The sequence below is a fragment of the Phodopus roborovskii genome, unplaced genomic scaffold (genome assembly GCF_943737965.1).
Source record: "Phodopus roborovskii unplaced genomic scaffold, PHOROB, whole genome shotgun sequence".
Lineage (NCBI taxonomy): Eukaryota > Metazoa > Chordata > Mammalia > Rodentia > Cricetidae > Phodopus > Phodopus roborovskii.
The window spans coordinates 14,415,559-14,437,065 of record NW_026126563.1 but is presented as its reverse complement, the minus strand read 5'-3'; the positions used below and the strand labels follow the sequence as shown (position 1 = coordinate 14,437,065).

The following is a 21,507-nucleotide window of genomic DNA, read 5'->3' as shown; positions in this document are numbered from 1 at the left end:
TCTTATGGTTAGAAATGATTGAGACGGTATATTTTGTGTGGGTGCTTTAGCACAAAGTTATTTAAAACAAAACAAAGAATTGTCACTATTTCTAACTTCCTAGAGTGGGATCAGTAGCTAGGATCAGCATTTAGGCCTGGGGAGGGGCACTCTATTGAAACCCTGTCTAAATCCCTGGAATAGCCCATGTTGAACAACCCCACTGTGATGCGACATGAGTCACCGTGGCATGCAGAAACGGTTCTTGTTCCATAGTCCAGTTCGGTGATACTAGGCTTAAGTCTGCTCTCAGCGTTCCTCCGTGGTCTTCCGGCAGTGTGCACCTCACACGGTCTGTGCTGAGAGGAATTGCTGGCTCATGGAACTGGGACATGTTGGAATCCATTAGCTCCAGCGAACTGTATTAACTGCTTTGCTTGGCTCTGGAATGCCTGACAGAACAACACATCAGCGGGAGGATGTGGTCTCACTCACGGTTCAGGGTTAAAGCCCATCATCAAGGACAGAATGGTGGCAGTGGCAGACTGGGTCTGTGACAGGAGGGACTTGTGGCTGATCACATCATACTGGTAGGAGAAGCAGAAACTGGAAGGGAACTGTACTAATCCCAAAAGTCTGCCCCGGGCCAGGAAGGTGGCACTGGAGTGCTTGTCACACACTCCCAAGGCCCACTCGAAGGTAGGAGGACCCGCAGCCTTCCAGAACAGCATACAGGTGAGAGACCATCTCAAGCACACAAACCTGTGGAGCATGGTTCACATCCACACCATAGCACCAACTATTTTCTAAGTGACTCAACCAATTCACAGTTCTGATCTAAAGGTCTGGGCGATTACAACCATGCTGTCTTTACTCATCCTAGGGTTGGCGACTGAGAAAGTACGCAACAAACCTCTGAGAAATACTCTGTATGTCCAACTGTGGCAGTTTTGGGGTGAATGCTCATGTAAACAGCCACCAAGGTAGACAGGTATAGTTGGGTCCCCTCCCCTTGGGTGCCACCATCCAGCTCCCAAGGGAATACCTGGAGACTTATTCAAACTTATGAATGCCTGGCCTTAGCTTGGCTTGTTTCTACTCAGCTTTTTCTAACTTAGATTATCCTGTTTCTCTTTACCTATGTTTTCCTTTAGAGCCTGCCAGCCCCACGTGTCTCTCTCTCCTGCCTACCTATTGGCTGATTAGCTCTTTATTAGACCAACCAGGTATTTTAGACAAGAAAGGTAACACAGCTTTACAGAGTTAAACAAATGCATTATAAAAGAATGCAACCCATCTTTGCATCACTAAACAAGTACTCCCCAGTATAAAACAACAACAAAAAAAATGTAACACATCTTAAACTGATATTCCATAAAACACAGGTAAGTCTGCATATCCTCAGGGAGACCAGAAAGACCAAACTAATGATCAAGCATAATGGAGGATCCTTGACTGGCACTTGATTCAAAAAATAAAAGTCAGTTGTTAAAAGCAGTGTATGGTTGGAAGACTTACTAGATAATAGATGTTATTAAGGAATGTTTGTTTATTCATTCATTTATTTTTTTTAAGACAGTACCTCACTATCTGAGGGTCACTAGTCCTGACTCTCAGGCTAGTCTTCATTTATTTCCTTAGGTGCAATTAATTGTAATGTGTTCACATACAAAAACAAATCAGAGGAAAGCATGCTGGACTCTTCAGTCAGGGGTGAAAGGTCATGGTACATATAACTCAATTTCAAATGCTTCAGCAAGAGAATGTGTGTGTGTGTCTTTTCACACACAGAGAAGTCAAGGTAAGCCAAAGATGGAAAATGCTAGATATTGTTGGTTCTGTATGATAGGTACGAAAGTATTAACCATATAATTTTTCTACATATTTTTCATTTGTATTTTAAAATGTGTTGGGGAAGGAACATTAACCTAAAAGGCTAGATTCAAATAAATCACCTAAAGAGACGAGCCTGGATAGAGCCTAGGGCCTCTGGTCTCTGGCTCTGCCACCCAGGACACTATTGTTTCTGATATTCAAAACTGCAATTTGAGTATGATTTCCTTCTGCAATGTACCCCAATACATTATTCCCTCTCTTTCGATGTGTGTGTGTGTGTGTGTGAGAGAGAGAGAGAGAGAGAGAGAGAGAGAGAGAGAGAGAGAGCACTATTCTCCAAATTTCCCCCAAATCTATATTCCCTTCTTTGCACACAAAAGCTAAATTGAAAGCAAAGTAGCCCGCGAGCCCTCAGCGCCTGGTGGCTTCTGCCCTGAGCAGGAGAGGACAGAGTGGGACTCTGGCTTCTGTTTGAGGTCCCCTTGCCCAGCTGCAGCCTCACTGGCACATCTCGGGTGGCTGGCCAGCTTTGAAGGTTTACTTTCAATTAAAAAACAAAAAGAAGACGAAGAAAGAAAGAAAGAAAGAAAGAAAGAAAGAAAGAAAGAAAGAAGCCAAATCAAGCAGCTGTCAGGACACCAGTGAAATTTATTCAGGGTCAAAGGAGAGCGTGGCCGGGAATGACTGCCCGAAGGGAGCCGGGAAGGAAGCACAGAGCCACGGCTAGAATTCCTCCTGGCAAGGTCAGCCAGCACTGGGCATGTCCTTCTGGGGAGGCTGGATATACTCAAAGGGAAAAGGAGGATGCTTCAGGCACAGACTTGCAGGGTGGGGGCCGGAGGAGGCTGCGGGCAGGGCCTGGGAAGCCGGGCTTATTAATCAGAGGAAGCCAGGCCTGAGGGATCAAAACAGGACTGAGTTTTAAATCGCTTCCCCATTCAAAAGCTGCTGTTGCCCACCTTCAAATGTGAGGGGGAGGGGGAGAGGCTGCGTCCCTGTGTCCCTGGGTGATGCTGCCTGCCCAGAGCCCCTCTGAAGATGCTGAAGACGGAAGAAGGGCAGCGTGCAGGAAGGAGACCCGGCTGTGCTGAGAAGAGTGGGTCCCAGTGGACTCCAGCTCTTCGTTTCCTGCCTCACTTCCTATGCAGCTTCAGACTCGTGGCGAAAAGTGATGCCAGGGACCTTCTAGAAATTTCTGAACTTCAGCTACAGGAATGGGTGGTTGTTTCTTTTTTAATTGCTCCTCTCTGGCGTGTGCAGGCTATCTTCCTATTCTCAAAGCAATTGGAATGTAGAAACGAGTGTGGGTTCTATGTTCCAGCCACTTCTCTAGGCGTGGCAATTATTACAGCTGACCCCTGGGTGCTGTTAGTCATCACCAAGACCGGACCGTTTATGCAGGACACCCTCTTCTTTGTTCCCAGATTTTCTTCCCTCCAATGTAAATATTTCTTCCCGGTTTGCAGATCAGAACCTCACAGAACCCTGATAACGGAAACAGAAACTGATAGAGATAAAATGAAAGCAATTTCGCTATCAGAATCTAGGGCTCTCCCTCAAAATTATCTATAAATCTAAAAAGTCTGCGGTAATTGCTATTCCTTGGTTTTCCAAGACATCCAAGAGTCCCAGGAATAGGTTAATCTAGTGACAAATAAATAATACCCACATGATGCAATAGACATATTACTGAAAATGTTAGCATAGATCAATTTTCATCAAAATGTATGTTTTTCCCTGTTACTTCCATTACAATCAGTGCTTCATGGGGCAGGAAGCTCTCAGATAGTGTGTCTACATTTAAATGATATGGACACTTTTTGATAGGAAAGGAGTTTGACAGGGATGCAAAATATTTTTTTTTTAATTTATGGTGGATGTGTATGTGGTATGTGTGTATGTCGTGTGTGATATATGTGTGTTGGGATGCTTTGATATGATTTATGGTGAAACAAAAGGTTCCCAGAGCAAAGGCAGCATGAAGAGACCTCCATCCCTGTGGTCCCCGCATACCCCCAAGTCCGTGGCATAAGATAAAGATTTAAAATGAGGCTAAACTCTCAGCTTGTGATACAGTGAGAACTTGGGAATTGTTTTGCTTCTCAGAGGTTGGGAATTGTTCCCAAGAGCTGTTTTGCTTGGACTAGAGCTGACTGCAACACCTACTTTAAGCAGAAGGTTGCACTTGTGAAGCAGAGAAAATCCTTGAAAATTCTGTTTGTAAGAAGGGGCTTGAAGTCTGAGGATCTGGAGTCTACAGCGGCTCCGACCTGAAGTGCTGAGGGCTTCTGCAAGTTTTACCATGACAGGCAGACATACTTTAGGAGACCACGCAAACGTGGGAATTTCTGGTGCATTTTTTAAAAGAAAGACTTTTTAAAGGTTTTGGAAACCCTGGAGTGCAGTGATTTTTTTTTAAAGACATTACTTTCTAATATTGTTTTAAAGAAAGTCTAGCAAACCACACTAATAAGTATATAACAGAGTCTAAGACTCCAAGGGACTTTGGAAGAGCATTTGTGTGCATAGCGATGTGGGTATAATGGATGAGTGTCAGCAAATTGTATGTGTGAATGTGTGTGGCATGGTATGTGTGTGTATATGTGTGTATGGTGTGTGTGTGTGGTGTGGTGTGTGTATTGTGTGTGTGGTATGTGTGTGGTGTGGTATGTGTGTGTGGTATGTGGTGTGTGTATGGTATGTGTGTATGTGGTGCATGTGCATGGTGTGGTGTGTATGTGTGTGTGGTATGTGTGTGTGGTGTATGTGTGCGGTGTGCATGTAGTAAGCATAGTGCGTGGTGTACATGTATGTGGTGTAGTGTGTATGAAGTTAGTGTGTGTGGTGTATGTGTGTATGTGGTGTGTGTGTGATATGTATGTGTATGTATGTGATGTGTGATATGTATGTATATGTATGTAGTGTGTATATGATGTGTATGTTTGTGTGTGTGGTGTGCATTTGTGTGTGGCATGCATATGCGTGTGTGGTATGTGTAGGGGGATGTAGGTGTGGTGTGTGTGTGTGATGTGTGTGTGTGACGTGTGTGATATGTATGTGTGTGGTATATATATATGTGTGTGATGTGTAGTGTGAGCAGTGTGTGTGTGGTGTATGGTGTGAATATGATATGTATGGCGTGTGTGGTATGTATGTGTGTGATATATAGTGTGTGTATGTGTGTGGTGTAGAGGGATGTATGGTGTGTAGTGTGTATGCGTGTGACATGTGTGTGATATGTATGTGTGTGGTGTGGGGGTGTATTATGTGATGTGTAGTATGGGGTGTAAGATTGTGTATATGGTGTGTGGTGTACGTGTGTGTGATGTGTAATGTGTATGGTGTGTGTGTGGTGTGGAAGGTGATGTTGATAGATATTTGAGAACGTGAGCGGACTGGTTGGGAGACCGCTAGAGTACGTGTGTGAGATGGATGTGTATAAGTAAGAGAGTCATGCGCCTTATGAAGACCATGCGTGAGCCTGACTCTTCAGTGGGTCAAAGAGAGAGCCATGGTTTTGTTTCACAAAGAGTTTATGCCATACACAGCATGCTCTATGAAGTGTTTGGGCTCGTGGCGTGGATTGGAATGGATCTGTGGAATAGATGGATGTCTGTGGCAAATGAATGCACAGGACTTGGGGATGTGGTGAGGGTTGAAGTGAGCAGGTCTAAGGATGGATTTGTGTGGGCTAGGGTGTGGATTGTGGGGTATATACATGTGGGTGATGTATACGGGGGGAGTGTAGTATGTGGAGGCATGTGCCGCTGTGTGTTGATAGATATGAGGGGTGGGTAGGAGGATGGATGTAACTGTATGACGAAGTGTGGTGAGTGAGGTGTGTGATTGCTGGATCTTTGCTGATGTGCCTGAGAGACGCACACACAGGGAGAAGTTCAGTGAGTGGGTTGAGCATAGAACTATTTGGCTTATATGTGTATGCTGAGTGGACATGGGGGTGGGCAGGTGGCGTGGTTAGACTAACAGACATGTGTGACTGTGTGCACCAGGTTTGTGTGCCACGATGATGGCTGGAGAGTCTCTTTGGAAGGTAGAATGAGTGCCTTTATACCTTAGAAAGCACCCTGGGGCACCCTGGCCTTCTCGAGGGGCAAACACAGAGTTCATATCACCTTTACTGGCTTCTTGAATACAACTTAATGGAAATATTGAGCTGTAAGGGCTGTTATCTGTTTCCTTTAAATTGTAACACACAACTCTTACAGCCTATTCAGTGATTATGAGGGCAGGAGAGAGAAAAATCATGGGTACCTACTGCCATCTGGTGGACAGCATGGAGATTGCGGATGCAGCGAGGAGATTCTGGGTTTGGGGTTTTGTTTTGATTTGATTTGTTTGATTCAGTGTTATTGCCCTGGTCACTGTCATTACCAGTTAGGCCGCTTCTCAGTCAGCACTTTCTGAGAGTCCTGATGATCACCTTCCCTTTGCGGGAGGTATAATGAGGGGATCCCCCTTAGTGCTGAGATGCAAGGTTGAAAGAAGCTTAAACACCTGCTCTCTGCTTTCATGGCTACCGTATACGAACTTGAGCTGCGTAAATTGTATCCTTGACACCTCCCTTCATAGCCTTATCTATGTGATTCCCAGGAAACAACTTGAAATCCTTGCCAAGAAATAGCACCTCTAATTGGCTGCCAGAAAAGACACAGAGTCACAAAGGGCAGCAATGGGCAGGATGGTTGTGGGGCTCTACCCTCTCTCTCATGGGGGCTCTACCCTCTCTCATGGGGGCTCTACCCTCTCTCATGGGGGCTCTACCCTCTCTCACATGGGGGCTCTACCCTCTCTCACATGGGGGCTCTACCCTTTCTCTCTCTCTCTCATTCCTTCAAGATCGCATTAGATACATGATTGATCCACCTGGCACACATTCCTATTGGTGTTCCCAATGGCTCTGTGACAGATAATATATAACTCCTTAAAGGCAAGGACTCTCTGACCCCAATGCCAGGGGTGAGCCTCACTGGGCTATTATCTCACACCGAACATTTTCCCCAGCCCAGGAAACAGTGCGGAGATGTGGCCCACAAAACTCCAGACCATAAATGTGAAACCAGGGAAACAAAACCCAGAAGTCACCATCAAAACCAAACCAATTAAAGTCTGGAAACGAGAGGCCAAGAAAAGCATGGCAGCCAATCAACGACCCGAGCATCCCCTGGGGCAGGACCTGGATAATCCTGGGCTGGGCATGGGCACAGAGGGATGCAGCAATAATTTAAAAGCTATGTACCTTCCGGGTTCCATGAAACACCCGGTAGGTACTTCCTGTGGGAAAATGTACATCGTTTTGGATCTTTCTCTTGACTATTAGAAACTTTAAATAAGACCTTAAATAAATACATCAGAAAGTGTTTCAGCAGATATCTGAAATTTTTATGCTGGAATCTTCACTTACGTGCATGCAAATTGTTCATGGCCTCTACTGAGAACAGGGAACGGGCAGTATCAAAATATGAAACTAGAGATTAAGTAGAGTCTCCGCACAAATCTTTCGACAGAGCCACTCACTGGGAACTAAAATGGTATCTCTTGTTCCCCAGGAAACATCTAAGCCTATAAAGAAACAACTACACGGGCTGGCAAGATGTCTTGGTGGATAAAAGCATTTGCATACAAGCGTCTAACCTGAGTTTTATCCTCAGAACCCATGTTAAAATAGAAAAAAAAAAAGCCAGCTACAGGAGATGCTGTGGTCTACTTTGATTGCACTCTGACCCTCCTGAGACTGCCCAATAAAGTAAACCTTGAGTCAGAGGGCAGAGCAAGCCACTAGCTGACAGGAATTGGCCAGAGAGAAGCCAGAAATTTGGGTAGAGTAGACACACAGGAAGGGACTGGAGTTTGAGCTTCCTCTTGTTTCTGGGACAATGGAAGAGGGAAGAGACACATCAAATAAGAACAGGATGATGAATGTGACATTCAAAGTATTGTATCATAGAGAATTTGCAGTAATTTCCATTTAATGGTGAATTGTCAATGTGTTAGGAGTGTGTAGCTATGCTTTTCCCAAGGCCAAGCTGAGGAAAGTTCTGATAAGACCACTACTTAGAAGCCATATAAAATCAAAATTACAAATCCATAAATGTTATGATAGCTTACTACTCAGATACTTTAGAATTTATATTAAGACTGCTTGCCAAGCAGTGGTGGCGCATGCCTTTAATCCCAGCACTTGGGAGGCATTGGCAGGTGGATCTCTGTGAGTTTGAGGCCCAGGAATACACAGAGAACCTGTCTCAACAAACAACAACAAAGCACTTGACTCATGTAAAGTATAAATAGGTATAAAATTAGGCCCATTTGTGAGCACTCATGTGCTATAAAGAGCTTCATATTTTAGTGTTTGTAAATAATCAAAGTTTTAAATGGATCTAATGAGAACCACGTGTAAGAGCACACACGTATGAAAATGCTGTAATGAAACCCAATACCTCACATACTAACCTGAAAATTTAATTTAAAAAGTAAAAGGTATAAGAGATCTAACAAATACACAAATTAAGTTGCCTAAGACCCCCGAGAAGAAACAGAGACTGCCAAGAAAGCTTTCTTAATGGAGGTGATGGAGTTACCAAGACAAAATAAAATTTGATTACAACTCCAGCTAAGATGCTGAGAGGGAAAAAAAAAATGTTTTCTTAAGTCCGTCAGGCACGGTGGCTGTGCGTGTAATCCCAACACTTTGGAGCAAAGTTGGGGAATCACAAGCTCCACACTAGCGTGGGTTATGTAATAAACCGTGTCTCAAAAAGAGAAAATAATACACGAGGACAAAATACCATAAAAATAATAAAATATCAGTGAATTAGTCTACACTGAGTGCACAGTAAAGGAAACAGATTGAGCCTTGACATGCAAAACACTGGGCAGATTAATTAGTGGCATTAAATAAATGGAACACTATTTTACTAGTACTTACCGCCATTCTTGAGGCTGGAGGTGATGTCTCAGCAGACTGGAGTACTGGCTGCTGTTTTGGAGGACCCAGGTTCGGTACCCAGCAACAACACGGTGACTCATGGCCATCTGCGACCCCAGTTCCATTGACGCTAGGCACACATGTTGCACAGACACACGTGCAGTGGCAGGCAAATATCCATACATACTTTTTGATTTGTAAATAATTGCTGACATCTGTTAGTTGAGTGAATGTCACAGCCAGGGTGTGACTGTCACAGCCGGTGTAGCCTGACCATATTGTTCCCGCATCCACACAGCCCTTCCTCTCACCCATATTTTCTCACCAGTGTAAGTTTTAGGTGATGTGGAAGTTGGGAAAGGAGGGTAGGAAAAAAAAAAATAGGAGAAGCTGACCTTTCAAACACGAGTGACTGCCCTGTCCTAGAGTTGACAGGAGTTTTTGTTTTGTTTTTTACTTCATCATGCCTCCTTCCTATTGGGGTCATGAAAGTAAGGTCTAGAAATACCCATAGGCTAAGCTGGGGTCATTCCAACCCTGCTTTTGCTAAATCCCCCTACCCACAGACGGAGGTCCCACCCCTTGCACGGCCCGCTTGCCCAGTGATTCTTTAAGAAGTGGTGATTCGAGCTAGACACATTATGCAACTAGAAAATGGGAAACGGACACTGGTGGCGGAGCAGTGGCTCAGCAAGCCGGCACCTGTGTCTTGTGGCTCAAAGGTGCCTGTAATTCCAGCTTCAGGCGGTGTGGCGACCTCTTCTGGCCTCTGAAAGCATCTACACACAGGGTGGAGCACTGAACACTGAAAGAATACAGCAGTTCCACGGTGTTATATCGGGGGACAAGGTGGAGAGGAGGTGGGAACTACGGGAAGCATCAGTATTTCTGCAGTTGTGAATTTGGCGCCTTCACTACACTGTTGTTGACCAGAGTAGTGTTCTCCATTGGGAGTTTTTATTGACGTTTTCACACATTATATTTTATGCATCGTTTGTTAGAGAATATAGAGCAAGACGAAAGCTCAAATCCATTCAGATGGCACAGGGACTGGAGCTGACAGACGTGATGTCATTGTCCTCAAGAAGATACGGACTGGTTCTGTGATGGTGTGGGTTGCTTTTTCACACAAAACATTTTCCAGAAGGCTTTCTGGAAACGTCTGTGACATAAGGGGTACAAAAAGGGATTAACGAAAGAATTGAACCACTGCAGCCAAAAGGCAATGCTGTACCAAACTGATTTGGGGCGCTTCCCTCTGGGGTAGGTTGAAAGAACAATTGTAAACAGACAGTACGGAGCCCAGCACACGGCAAAAGCACTCAGGAGGATGGCCAGTGACCTGGCTAATTTTCTGCCTCTGAGCAGCTCCATGTGCTCCCTTTGGTGGAGTGCTAAGCTTTCGGACCGAGAGAAGGAACCCACTTTGAAGGCAGCCATATTGCTATTCATGTGAGTTCTTAAGGACACCAGGAGACTGCTCTTTCTTCGAGGACTTTCTGGATGAAGGGATGTGGGAAGAGATGTCCTGGAAGCTACCCCAGCTCTGGGTAAATGTCCAGAGTCACTAGAAGAGGTGGAGACAAACGCTGCATGGCTGAGGCATCTATTAAGGCCCCCACGCTTCCACAGGCTCCAGTAAATTTGCACGTTGAAATAGGCTACTGAAATGATGGGGAGCAGAAATTCCAAGAATGATGTGATGGCGAGGATGTACCATTCTGTGACAAAGCCAGGCTCACATTCCCCTGTGCTAGTATTGTTTTTCCAGGAGTCTGAAGCCAGAATCATTGGGCCATTTACCAAAAAAGCCAGTATCCAAACAGCCACCATCTGAGCGACAATCTTCACAATACCAGTGTGCTGAGCCCTATAAGACACCTACAAGAAACCAGACAAATTAGTTTGGGGTTAATGAGAACACATGGGGCACCACCCCCAGGCACTCGCAAGCTCCAGGGATATGCAAGAGACAACACTGATTATCATGGTGTTGTGGCTTTCACCCAGAAGAGAGGTCAGTGGCAACAGACCCTTAGCCGAGATGGAAACGTTCTCAATAAATTTCCAGAGAAAACAGAAAACCTCAAAGTGAAGCTTTGAACACCACAGCAAGGCCAAGGACACGATCTAAGATAAGAAAGTACTTTTCCCAAAGCCCAGTGTGGTGGCATGAACTTAGAATCCTAGCACATGGACAATGGGGGCAGGAGGATCTCTCGGTCCTAATTGGTGAGCGCCTGACCCAAGGAAGACTCTGTCTCAAAGGAAGTGGATGGCAAGTTCAAGGATGATAGCTGAGGTGTCTTCTAGCTTCTACACACACTTGCATGCGCACTTGCACACACATGGCACCTGCTCACACGTGAACACATGCATATACATACATGGAAAAGGTAGGTGGTACCTAATGGTTACCACATGCATGCATACACAAGTGCAGAAAGAGAGAGAGAGAGAGAGAGAGAGAGAGAAAGGAAGGAAGGAAGACAAAGGAGAGAGGGAGAGAGAGACACAGAGAAGGGACGGGGGAGAAGAAAGGAAGGAATTTTTTCTGACTCTAGCAGTTACAGAAACTTACTACACCCACCACAGCTCTCCAGCTGCAGCCTAGAACATGACAGGTGTGCTCTTCAATGAAACAAAGCAGTCAATGTCAGAACGCATCTGAGCAGACATACTGTAGGGTGGTGTCTCATCAATGAAAGCAGTGCATCTTTGGGAATCAGTATCAATCAACACATATAGAGAAGTGTGTGTAACACACTATAGGGTGAAACACATTGTGCACCATAGTCACAGTTTTAAAAAGTTTGAAGGTCATAACCTATCTGATACTCAGGAAGACTATGAACACCCTCAGCCATTCACACAGGAAGCCCAGGGTTAGGGCAACAACAGAAATAACTCTTGCACCACTCCCAGACTGCACAAAGGGAAAGGCACTTGGCTATGCTGGAGAGGTGCTATGCGTTTCTGACCACTCCCAGGACACTTCTGTCTGTAGGTGTTTCCATCACAGTCAAAACTGACAACAATCCAGGTTGAGAGATGTGACTACAGCAAGTGTCATTGTGTGTGCATGCGTGTGTGTGCGTGTGTGTGCACACATGAGAGTGTGCATACATGCATGCATGTGTGTGTGCATGCATTTGCGTGCGCGCGTCTGCATGAGTGTGTGTGTGCATGCACGTGTGTGTGTCTGCATGAGTGTGTGGTTTTTCTGAGGGTGACAAGGCCAGGCTCCCACAAGGGGAGATGAAGTTAGGTTCTACTAGTGAGTGTCACCCTCTGTGATCTTTGTGTCAAACCTGAAATCTTTAAGACGATCTTTGAAAATCTAAAGGCATGTAAAGACCAATCATTCTGTGTTAGTAATCAATGTCTCAGCCAAAACATCAAATCAGGGCCATGTACATGCCGAGAAAGTGCTCAGCTACCGAGCCGCATCCTGGCCATTCATTTCCAAGGCAAGAACTCATTACTGAGCTTAGACTGACCTTGACTGCCCTGTCCACCGAAGTTACATTATAGATGGTTGTAAGCTACAGTGTGGATGCTGGGAACCAAACCAGGCTCATCTGCAAGAGCTACAAGTACAAAAAGAGGTTTTGCTTGTTTTTATGCTGTGGACGTAAATCTCTCGGAAACTGTGAAACCCGCAAGCCTCCTTCCAGCTCAAACGCTCTGGGCTTCCCCATGTCCTCCTCACTTACAGGAAAAGAGGTGCAAGCCACCCCCTCTCATTCTCTCCGGTTTTCTCTGTGCGCTTTCAAACCTCACTGTGTGTGGCTCACATTTTTAAAAAGAAACATGGCGGCCCTTTGACTTAGTGCACATACATGCCAACAGCTGTCAGTAAGAGGAAAATGGGAAGTAATTTTGAAAGTTTTTTTGACGCACCACCACCAAACTGCTGGCATTTCTAAAAGAAAGCTTGGCAGTATGCTGGCAAAAGCTTCCATGCGCAGCCCAGTCTTTTACCTTCTCCTTCTCATGACACTAATTAATACATCTCTTGCACTAAGTCTAATGGTTATGAAGATGGCAACAATACCCAGATGGTCACAAAACTGCATTTAGTTTTTTCATTGCTCTGTTCAGCCTTTGTAATGGTATGAAGCAATATGCTAGAGATGCCCTCTCTCGTTTATTATGCATAAGGTCGATTGAGATAATGGACATCCAAGGGACTTGAGAAGAGGATGCAAATCACAAAGTCTCTTCGTCTCTGGGGAGCACTCTTGACAGATGACAGTTCGAACATTGCTGGAACCCAGACCCAGCTGATTGGAGTGGCCTCTGTGTTCAATCTCACCGTCTACATGTACATTATTCAGGATATTGCCCCCTACTCTGCCTCCTTCCCTACCCCAATGAAAGAGCCAAACATTCCATCAGACATGTTCCATTCGGGAGACCCAAGAAGCCCCCTGGAACTTTATGGTATTAATAATGAGATGAGTTCCTGTGTTCAACTGCACTGAGTCCCTAATCCACAAATACCTGTGAATGTGATCTTATTTGGAAATATGGTGTCGACAGACAGAATTAAGTTAAGAGGACATCATTTGGACTTCAGGTCATCTTAATTCAAAATGACTTCTGTCCTTATAAGAAGAGGAAATAAACAGTACAAGTTCCCTTCTGATTTCTGCCTGTAAACAATTAGCGACTGAGGTCCATGTGGTCCCTGAGCAGCCTGCCATCATTTACTCGCCTTCAAGTAGAATTTTTGTCATGCAGCCCACATTGTGCCCATCCTATTCCAAGTTTACAGCCTTCACTCTAAGCCACATGATGACAGAGAAAGGGTTTAGTGAAGAGTCTCCAAGCCTAGGATGGCCCACAAGGCATGGAAGGTCCTCCTAGAGCCTTCAGAGAGAGGACAGCCCCGTGGAAGCCACCCTGGTGTCAAACCTGTAGCCTCCAGAGCAACGAGAGAGTAATTCCTGTTGTTTTTAACAACACAGACCAGAGCCCTTCGCTAGCCCTCCAACACGATTCTTCATGGTCTAGATTTCATTGTCAAGTTTCTTTCTTCATCTGAAAGTAAAGAACAATCTTCTCACCCTATCTTTTTCCCACACTTTAATCCTACCCCCTCCAACTGTAGTCTATCTCCAATGCTCATCATCTTCATCCACTGCTGGTCCACACAGAACCTGGATCTTCTAGAAGACCCCTCTAGACAATGCTGTGGTCATCTGCATTGAATTTCATTTTCAAAAGCATGGTCTTCCAAATTTCTATTTCCCAGATCCATTCCCTATTTCCTGGCACCATGTCCTTGACTTACAGATACAGGCAAAACTGACTTTCCCGCTAGCACTGCCTGAAATTGCTCAGGAGTCTTGTGTTTATCCCTACAAAATGCAAGTGCCCTCTTAACTGCTCTGCCTTTGTTCACACGGCTTCACGCGTGGGGTCTGTCCTGTACTCAACTCTGTGTTCCTAAGAATACAGGTCCAGTCTTATAATCAGCAGCCTTCACTGCTGAGAATTCCTTAGAACAAAACCATGGTAAACACACACACACACACACACACACACACACACACACATGCACGCGCACATGCGTATACACACACACACACACAGATAGAGACAGAGACACAGAGAGATTTTTTATTCATCTCTCAACATTTTACCCCAACCAGTTTCCCCTCCCTCTACTCCTCCCAGTCCCTCCCTCCCCAGATCCAGTCCTCCTCCATTGTTTTTAAGACCACAAATCACTGCCCCACATTTTTTGTGACTTCTTTCTATCCGTGCCCTGTCCCCCCGCCCCCGCCTTCTGTGGCTGAGAGATTTACCTTGCTTAAGAATCGCTTCTAACTCACCCATGAGGCTGCTCCAGATTTTGGCTAAATTCAGCTTTCTTGTCACACAGGCTAAACTGGCCATGCTGTATTTCCTGTCTTGTGTTCACATTGATTTTCTCATCCATTCACTCTGGGATTCTTTCTAGTTACCCACAAAGCTCTATCTTGAGGAAAATAGTGGGGTCTCAACTTGGCCATGGTTATAAACCTAGAGACATCCAAACTACTGAAGACACAATCTGGTAGCTCTCACAGTTAATCGTGGGTTTTCTTTGCCCCCTTCCCTCCCCTTCCAGACACCCACAGGGAGCGTGAGCCAGCTCACACAGAATAAAAGCCAAGGATGACTTTAGGCCAGTTATCAAAAGGATGAAAAGCTTCAAATTTGTTCATGTCCCTTGGATTCATCCCCAATATGCCCAGTACAGGAATATATGCATGGCCTAGGGACCCAGAATTTACAACTACATAATCCTCTAAGGAAAATGAGTTAACTTTGTGACTTACAGCGTTTGAAACTGACTGGTATCGATCGTAGCTAATGAGGACAATATTGTAGACAGATGCTGTACACAAAAGATAGTCAGTAATAAGCCAAAACATGCAGATTTCACTTCCAAAATTCCAGTTAAACAACGTGTGAGGGATGTACAGAGGGACGGAGATCATACCTGCACAGGGAGGAAATGAATTAAAAAACAATGTTGGACCAGCAAGATGTCTCAGTGACTAAAGACGCTTGCTTGCCACCGAGCTTGACAAATCCCCCAAGCCCACGACACAAGGAGAGACCTAACTCTTGTGCTCTAACTTACACATGCATAGCATGACAGGCACACACAAACACACACACACACACACACACACACACACACACCACTAGATAAATATAAAATTGATTTTTAATTTTTTCAAAAAACAGTACACATCACTGACTACAAAAAAAAAAAAAAACAGTATATTCTAATGGATACGCCACAAAATGACATGTCTGAACTCATGAAAATAGCTTGGTTATTACTAAAATTCAGATAACTTTCCTTCAAAGATGTGCATGGGAAACCTTGGTCTTCACAATGGTAGGATGGGGAAGGCTGTGGACTTTTAGGAAGTGAAGCTTAGTGCCAGGCTTTTAGGTCACTGGAGCATGAGGTGGACAGAGGTATAGGGCAGAGGTCTGCCAGCTGTAGAAGCAAGCGCTCACTCACAAGCATGCCCCCAACCCTTGCCATCTGCCGCCATCAGGAGCCAAGGCAATAGGCCACCCAACCTTGGGTCTGAATTGCCAAACTGTGATCTATTTTTTTTTCTTTTCTAAGTTCATTGCCTCAGTCATTTTGCTGTATTAATGCTGGGTCAACAAAGTTATATACAACAATTGTTAGTTTTTTCCAAACTGTGTAAGACGAGAATACCCCCACGCACTCTTTAAATGTTATTTTCAGAATAGTCGCCACAAATAACATACCTGTGAGAGCTCCTTATCACTTATCCCCTTAGCCACATTTCGAGCTGTATCCATCAAAATTAATCTGTATGTTCTTTGTGGTCCAGTTCAAACATGGTAGGTGGCCCCTCCAGCAGCACAGCCTTTATTTTCCCAACCCTTCCACGTTGCCAACGTTGCTCTTCCTAGAGTGTTTCCTCTTCCATGTCTTTACTATGGTGCAAGTCAGATCTCAGGGCTCACACCTGGGTACACGCTGGCTGGCTGCGCCCCTCCTTGCTCCCCCTTCTCTGGGGAACTGCATTTACTCCTGTCACTCTTCCTGCAAGTCAAAACATCCACTTCCTCCACACTTAGAAGCTCTTGGGCCGAGGTGATCCCTTTATCACTTACTCTCGGCAACTTTGCCATTGTTTTTAAAGGTTCGTGTGTGTGTGTGTGTGTGTGTGTGTGTGTGTGTGTGTGTGTAAATTAATCATACACAATGAAGGGTTTCATTATGACATCGTCATGCATGAAAATGTATTTTTACTGTATATCTTCCTCCATCCTTCCTCTTCCCAGTCAGCAGTGTGTGTCTCTGTTGGAAGTCAGTCTGTGTGCGCGTGTGTGTGCGCACACACATGTAGGTGTATGTGTGTACAACTGTACATGTGAATGCACATGGATGCAGGGTCACACTCCTAGGCAGGAACACATGTGGAAGCCATAACACGATGTCAGAATATCTTCCTCAATTGTTTCTCGACCTTATGTTTTGAGATAGGATCTCCGAATGAAACTGGGGCTCACTGCGTAAGCCAGACAGGCCTGCATCACCAACTGTCTTCCAATCCCACATGTAGTTCAAATAGCCTGCTCACTTTATGTTTCAGTTATGGGGGATGTGGTTTTATGTGGGGTTTGCTGTATTGAGACAGGGTCTCACTATCTAGCCCAGGCTGTAATAGCTTGGGCTCTTCTCGAAGCTCCGATCCTTCTGTTTTAGCCTTCCTGCAGGCCTGGGGCAGAGATTACAGCATACACTCCGACCCTGCCTCAGTTAGCTTCCCTGTGGTGACTTTTATATCGCCCAGCAGGAGGGGAACTATGACAGAAGGTAGAGCCCCAAGTACTTGAGATAAAGTCCCTCAAAATGAGACATTCGGATTTGGGTTCATCACTGTGGCTTCCGGTGCTCCCAGGATGTATACTTTCCACCTATATACTCAGTTCTTCCACAGGAGAAGTGAGTGACCACTAGACACACTGACTTCAAGATTGAAGAGAGACCTGAGATTCTCTCTTTCCCATGTTCTTTCTGACTTCTATGAAAGAGGAAGGATGTGCTAAGGTTTCTAGAAGCTGCTTTTAAATAATAGCTGGCTTAGGGTACACTAGTCTGTTCCTGGGGAGTGTGTGTGTGTGCGTGTGTGTGTGTGTGTGTGTGTGTGTGTGTGTGTGTGTGTGTGTGTGCGTGTGTTTGTACCTGTATCAGTACACAGACCAGAAGACCACATGGGGATCATTCCTCTCAGGAGCCATCTAAGCCATCTATTTTATTTTTCGAAGACAGAGTCTCTTACTGAACCTGGCGCTCCCTGATTTGCTAAGTCAGGCAGGCCAGCAAACCCATCTCACCTCCCCAGCACTGGGGCTACAAGGGTATGTCACTATGCCCAGCCACCTATAGGTGGCTGCTGGGGATTGAACCTAGGTCTCATGCTTGTAGGGCAAGCACCAAAGTCTGACTCATCATACCAGACCCCACTCTTTTGGTTTTGGTAAAAAAAAAAAAAAAAAAAAAAAAAAACCTGCTGTATCCATGTGCTAGGCAGGTCTGCTCTGAAACTTTGATCCTGGATAATTTTGCTAAGTGAAAGCCAGAGCTTCTCCATGGCTAGAACAGTGAGCTTTGCACGTGAGATTAAAAGGAAGTGAGGGATGTCAAGTAAGCCAATTAAAACGTGAGATTAAAAAGAACATGGAAGTCAAGTATAAGCCAATTAAAACGTGAGATTAAAAAGAACATGGAAGTCAAGTATAAGCCAATTAAAACGTGAGATTAAAAAGAACACGGAAGTCAAGTAAGCCAATTAAAAGAAGGCGGCGCTGAAAGGAGAATGAGGAGCTGTGCAGCAGCCTGCCCCTGCCACCTGCCCTCACCTGTCCCTCCATGCACTCACTCTACCGCAAGCTCACAAGCTCACACACCGCACAACCTCCTCGCATCCTTCAAGCTTGGCTCTGCTCGTTCAGGTCTTTCTCAGTGAGCCCTAGCCATCCAGCTTCCCGCTGAACCCCCCTCCCACACACAACCCTACCCTCTCCTCCACTCCCATCCTGCTGTCTTTTTCTGAGCAGCAACTGCCACCTCTAAAATGCTACATGCCTTCACTTATTCATGCTGTGCGTTATATCTTCCCAGTCTCGTGCCTAGTACAAACAGAAGCTCCACAAGGGCGAGAATCTTGTTGCTTTGAAATGTGTAACTGTTACACGAATGAACTGAGGGCAGTGGGCAAGCTCAGTTCCCCTCAAAAGTCACACACACACACACACACACACACACACACACACACACACACACACGCTGTACTGTAGCTACCTGGCATAAGCATTGTGAAAAGAGGAGAGTATGCCATGTCAGCTGAGAAGGCAAAGTGTTGGGCTCACAGAAAGTGGTAACAATAAGGGAGTGAAAATTATTTTTTAAAATTTTTTTTTCTAAGAAAGAGGAATCTGGTTTCTGTGAACTCTTGGAGTCACATGCTGCTATGGTACTTTGTTGTATGTAGAGCAGCTGAATGCTGAGTGTGTATGATTCTGTGCTACACAGTACACTGACGGTGCTGACCCCATAGCTCATTCACTCCTGATCATGCTGGCTTCCAGCACACATATGATTTCCATTACTACAACATTGGATACAAAGGAAACCATACTTACTTTGGAAAGACTATTGCTAAGTCTAAACATTTTAGAGAATAGTTCTGAAGACAAGCTAGCCATGACACTAAAGTAATTCTAGAACTATCCTGAACTCATTTATTCTATAAAAAAAATAAACTTTTTCAGATGTACCCATATGTACAGAATTTCCTTTAAAAGTGGCATACACACCCTTCCCAGAGTTCTAACTCTTTAACTTTTCATCTTAGTTCTTCCAATCCATACAGTCCCTAAGTAACAAGACTTTAAGGGTTTAGAAATAAATGAGTTTGAAAAGATTATTTGAAATAAAAACACACAACTTACCTACAAAGAAGTCTGAAATAGCCAAATTAAGAAAAAAATAATTGCTTCGATGTCTAAGGTTTTTGTCCACCACAAAGGCTAAAATGACCACAGCGTTGCCTAGCATTATAGCAAAAGCAAGTAGGGACATTAAAAATGCCAAAGGAACTTTAGCAGCCAGTTGTAAGCTGTCAGTGCCGTTAGCATCCAACATCATGCCAAATGATGGTCAGTATGGCAAATGCAGGCAGTTGTAACAAGCCTGCTTCCCTGGCAGACGCCTCCACATATAGAGAGTCTCCCACTCAAACCAACATCTTGAATCTAATGATGATTTCACACCATTTCCTGGCTATTGATAATGATCAACTTGTGGCAGCAATTTCCTCTAACTGACACTGAAAGTGTTTCCACAAAACAACAAAATGTTTTGTCATAAGCAATGCAATGGATCCATCCAGTTCATCCATTCCCCAGGGAGAGAGCAATATTATGTAGCATCTATAAAACATAATTTATACATTTATGAGCCATAAGCTGGTGTTGAGTGAGATTCACTTTTTAAAATAGAGATCCAGCTAAAAATTCTCTTCTGGCCATAAAAAGGTACCATGGGTTAAATCTCAATATTGTCTCCCTCTAAAACAACCAGTAAGGGGGCGGGAGGTGAGGGGGATGCAAAGTACAGTCCTCCCTGACCAATAGGCATTAAGGAGATGCTTGCAGATGTCTTCAGGGATGGTCAGAAAAGGGTCATACTGTCAAAATCTAAAGCATCCTCTGAAGCTGAGAGCTGAGAGCACCAGGGGGGAATACCAACTTTAGAGAAGCCCAGAAAAGCACCAGGGAACTACAAAGGATCTTCCATTTTAAGTGCTCACTGGGTACTGACCAGCAGCATCTGGAGGGAACTTGTGCAGGCAGTAAAAAGAACTATCAGAGAAGATGAGAGGGCACGGTACTCAGCGATGATGTAATACTGGTTACTGTGTCTGCTCCCTTGACCAGATGAACACGCCCATCATTGCTGAGGCATTGAGGCATTGTGTGGCACATTCACAGACACCTAATTAATCCTGCATGTAGTATCTCTTGGGTTCTGACTGCCAACTCCTAAGCTCAAAACCCTATGAGTATCAATTTGTTTTCAAATAAGTTCAGTGCAACTCTGAACATAGTTCAAGAATATATGAAGGTAGCTTATACATATTATCCCAATTCCTGGGGAGGCTGAGGCAGGAGGATTGGTGTAAGGAGACCACAAGGCCATATTAGGCTACTTTCTGAGTTCCAGGCTAATCTGCACGACAAAGTGAGAAGGTATCTCAAAAAGTAAAAGAAATGAGTATTTATAGACTATAAAATAATCCCAAACCAAAGAGGTAATTACAACTAATATCAGGCATTTTAAGAAACAAGCTAAGAAGCCCATAATAAAGGGACAAATCAGTTCCCCAAACCACCGAACACTGCACAGTTATTAGACTAAAGAGACAAGGACACCATAGCACTTACTTTATCTGTGTTCTATTCTTGGAGAAATTAGCTATAAAAATGAATTTAAAGACTCACCAAAGAAGGGAAAGCTAGAATGCCTTAACAGGAATAATTAACAGAATATCAGATATCACAGAGGAAATTATTCATGAAATGCAGGGATTAAAGTTTTTATTGAAAATTGGGAGAATAGTACTGGGCTGCAGGATAGCTTGTGTCTCAGGGGAGTCTCTGAGGAAAGAGAGGGAGAAGGGGGAAACATGCTTGGAAAATGAATGGTCAAAACTTCCAAAAGTTGGTGAAAGCTATACATCAGGAAGGTCAGTAACCCCAGACCCAAGAAACAGAATGAAAACTTCACGAGGCTGGGGAGGCAGAACCGTCACCGCAGGGCTTGCCTTGTAAGCATGAGGACTTGAGGTTGGTCCCCAGAACCCATGTTTTAAAAAGCTAGACATGGTGTAACTGTACTCACTAGCCAGCCTTGGGGAGCTGCAGGCCAGTAAGAAACAGTTTCCAAACTTAGGTTAATGGTTCCTGAGGAATGTCATCTATACTCTCCACACACATAATACCCTCATACCTATGTGCACACATATGCATATGTACATGCATTTAACACATATAAACACATACAAAAGGTCCATCGTAAAAAATTGTGCATGGGGGGGGGACAAAAACTAAAGCTACAAACTAAAGCTACAAACAAGCTAATACTAGTAGTATACACCCTGAGCCCCGGGCCTTAGGAGGTAAAGGCA

The 21,507-nt window shown here is 44.6% G+C and overlaps 1 protein-coding gene across 1 annotated transcript; it reads right to left on the bottom strand.

Annotated features, from left to right (window-relative positions):
- Nucleotides 1-9,696: 9,696 nt before the first annotated feature.
- Hrh4 (histamine receptor H4) lies at nt 9,697-19,478 on the bottom strand. Its single transcript, XM_051202027.1, has 3 exons — nt 19,271-19,478; nt 15,094-15,257; nt 9,697-10,642 (listed from the first exon to the last, which is right to left on the bottom strand). Exons 1-3 carry the CDS (start codon nt 19,464-19,466, stop codon nt 9,842-9,844), a joined length of 1,161 nt encoding a protein of 386 aa, XP_051057984.1. The 5' UTR covers nt 19,467-19,478; the 3' UTR covers nt 9,697-9,841.
- Between the last annotated feature and the right edge of the window lie 2,029 nt (nt 19,479-21,507).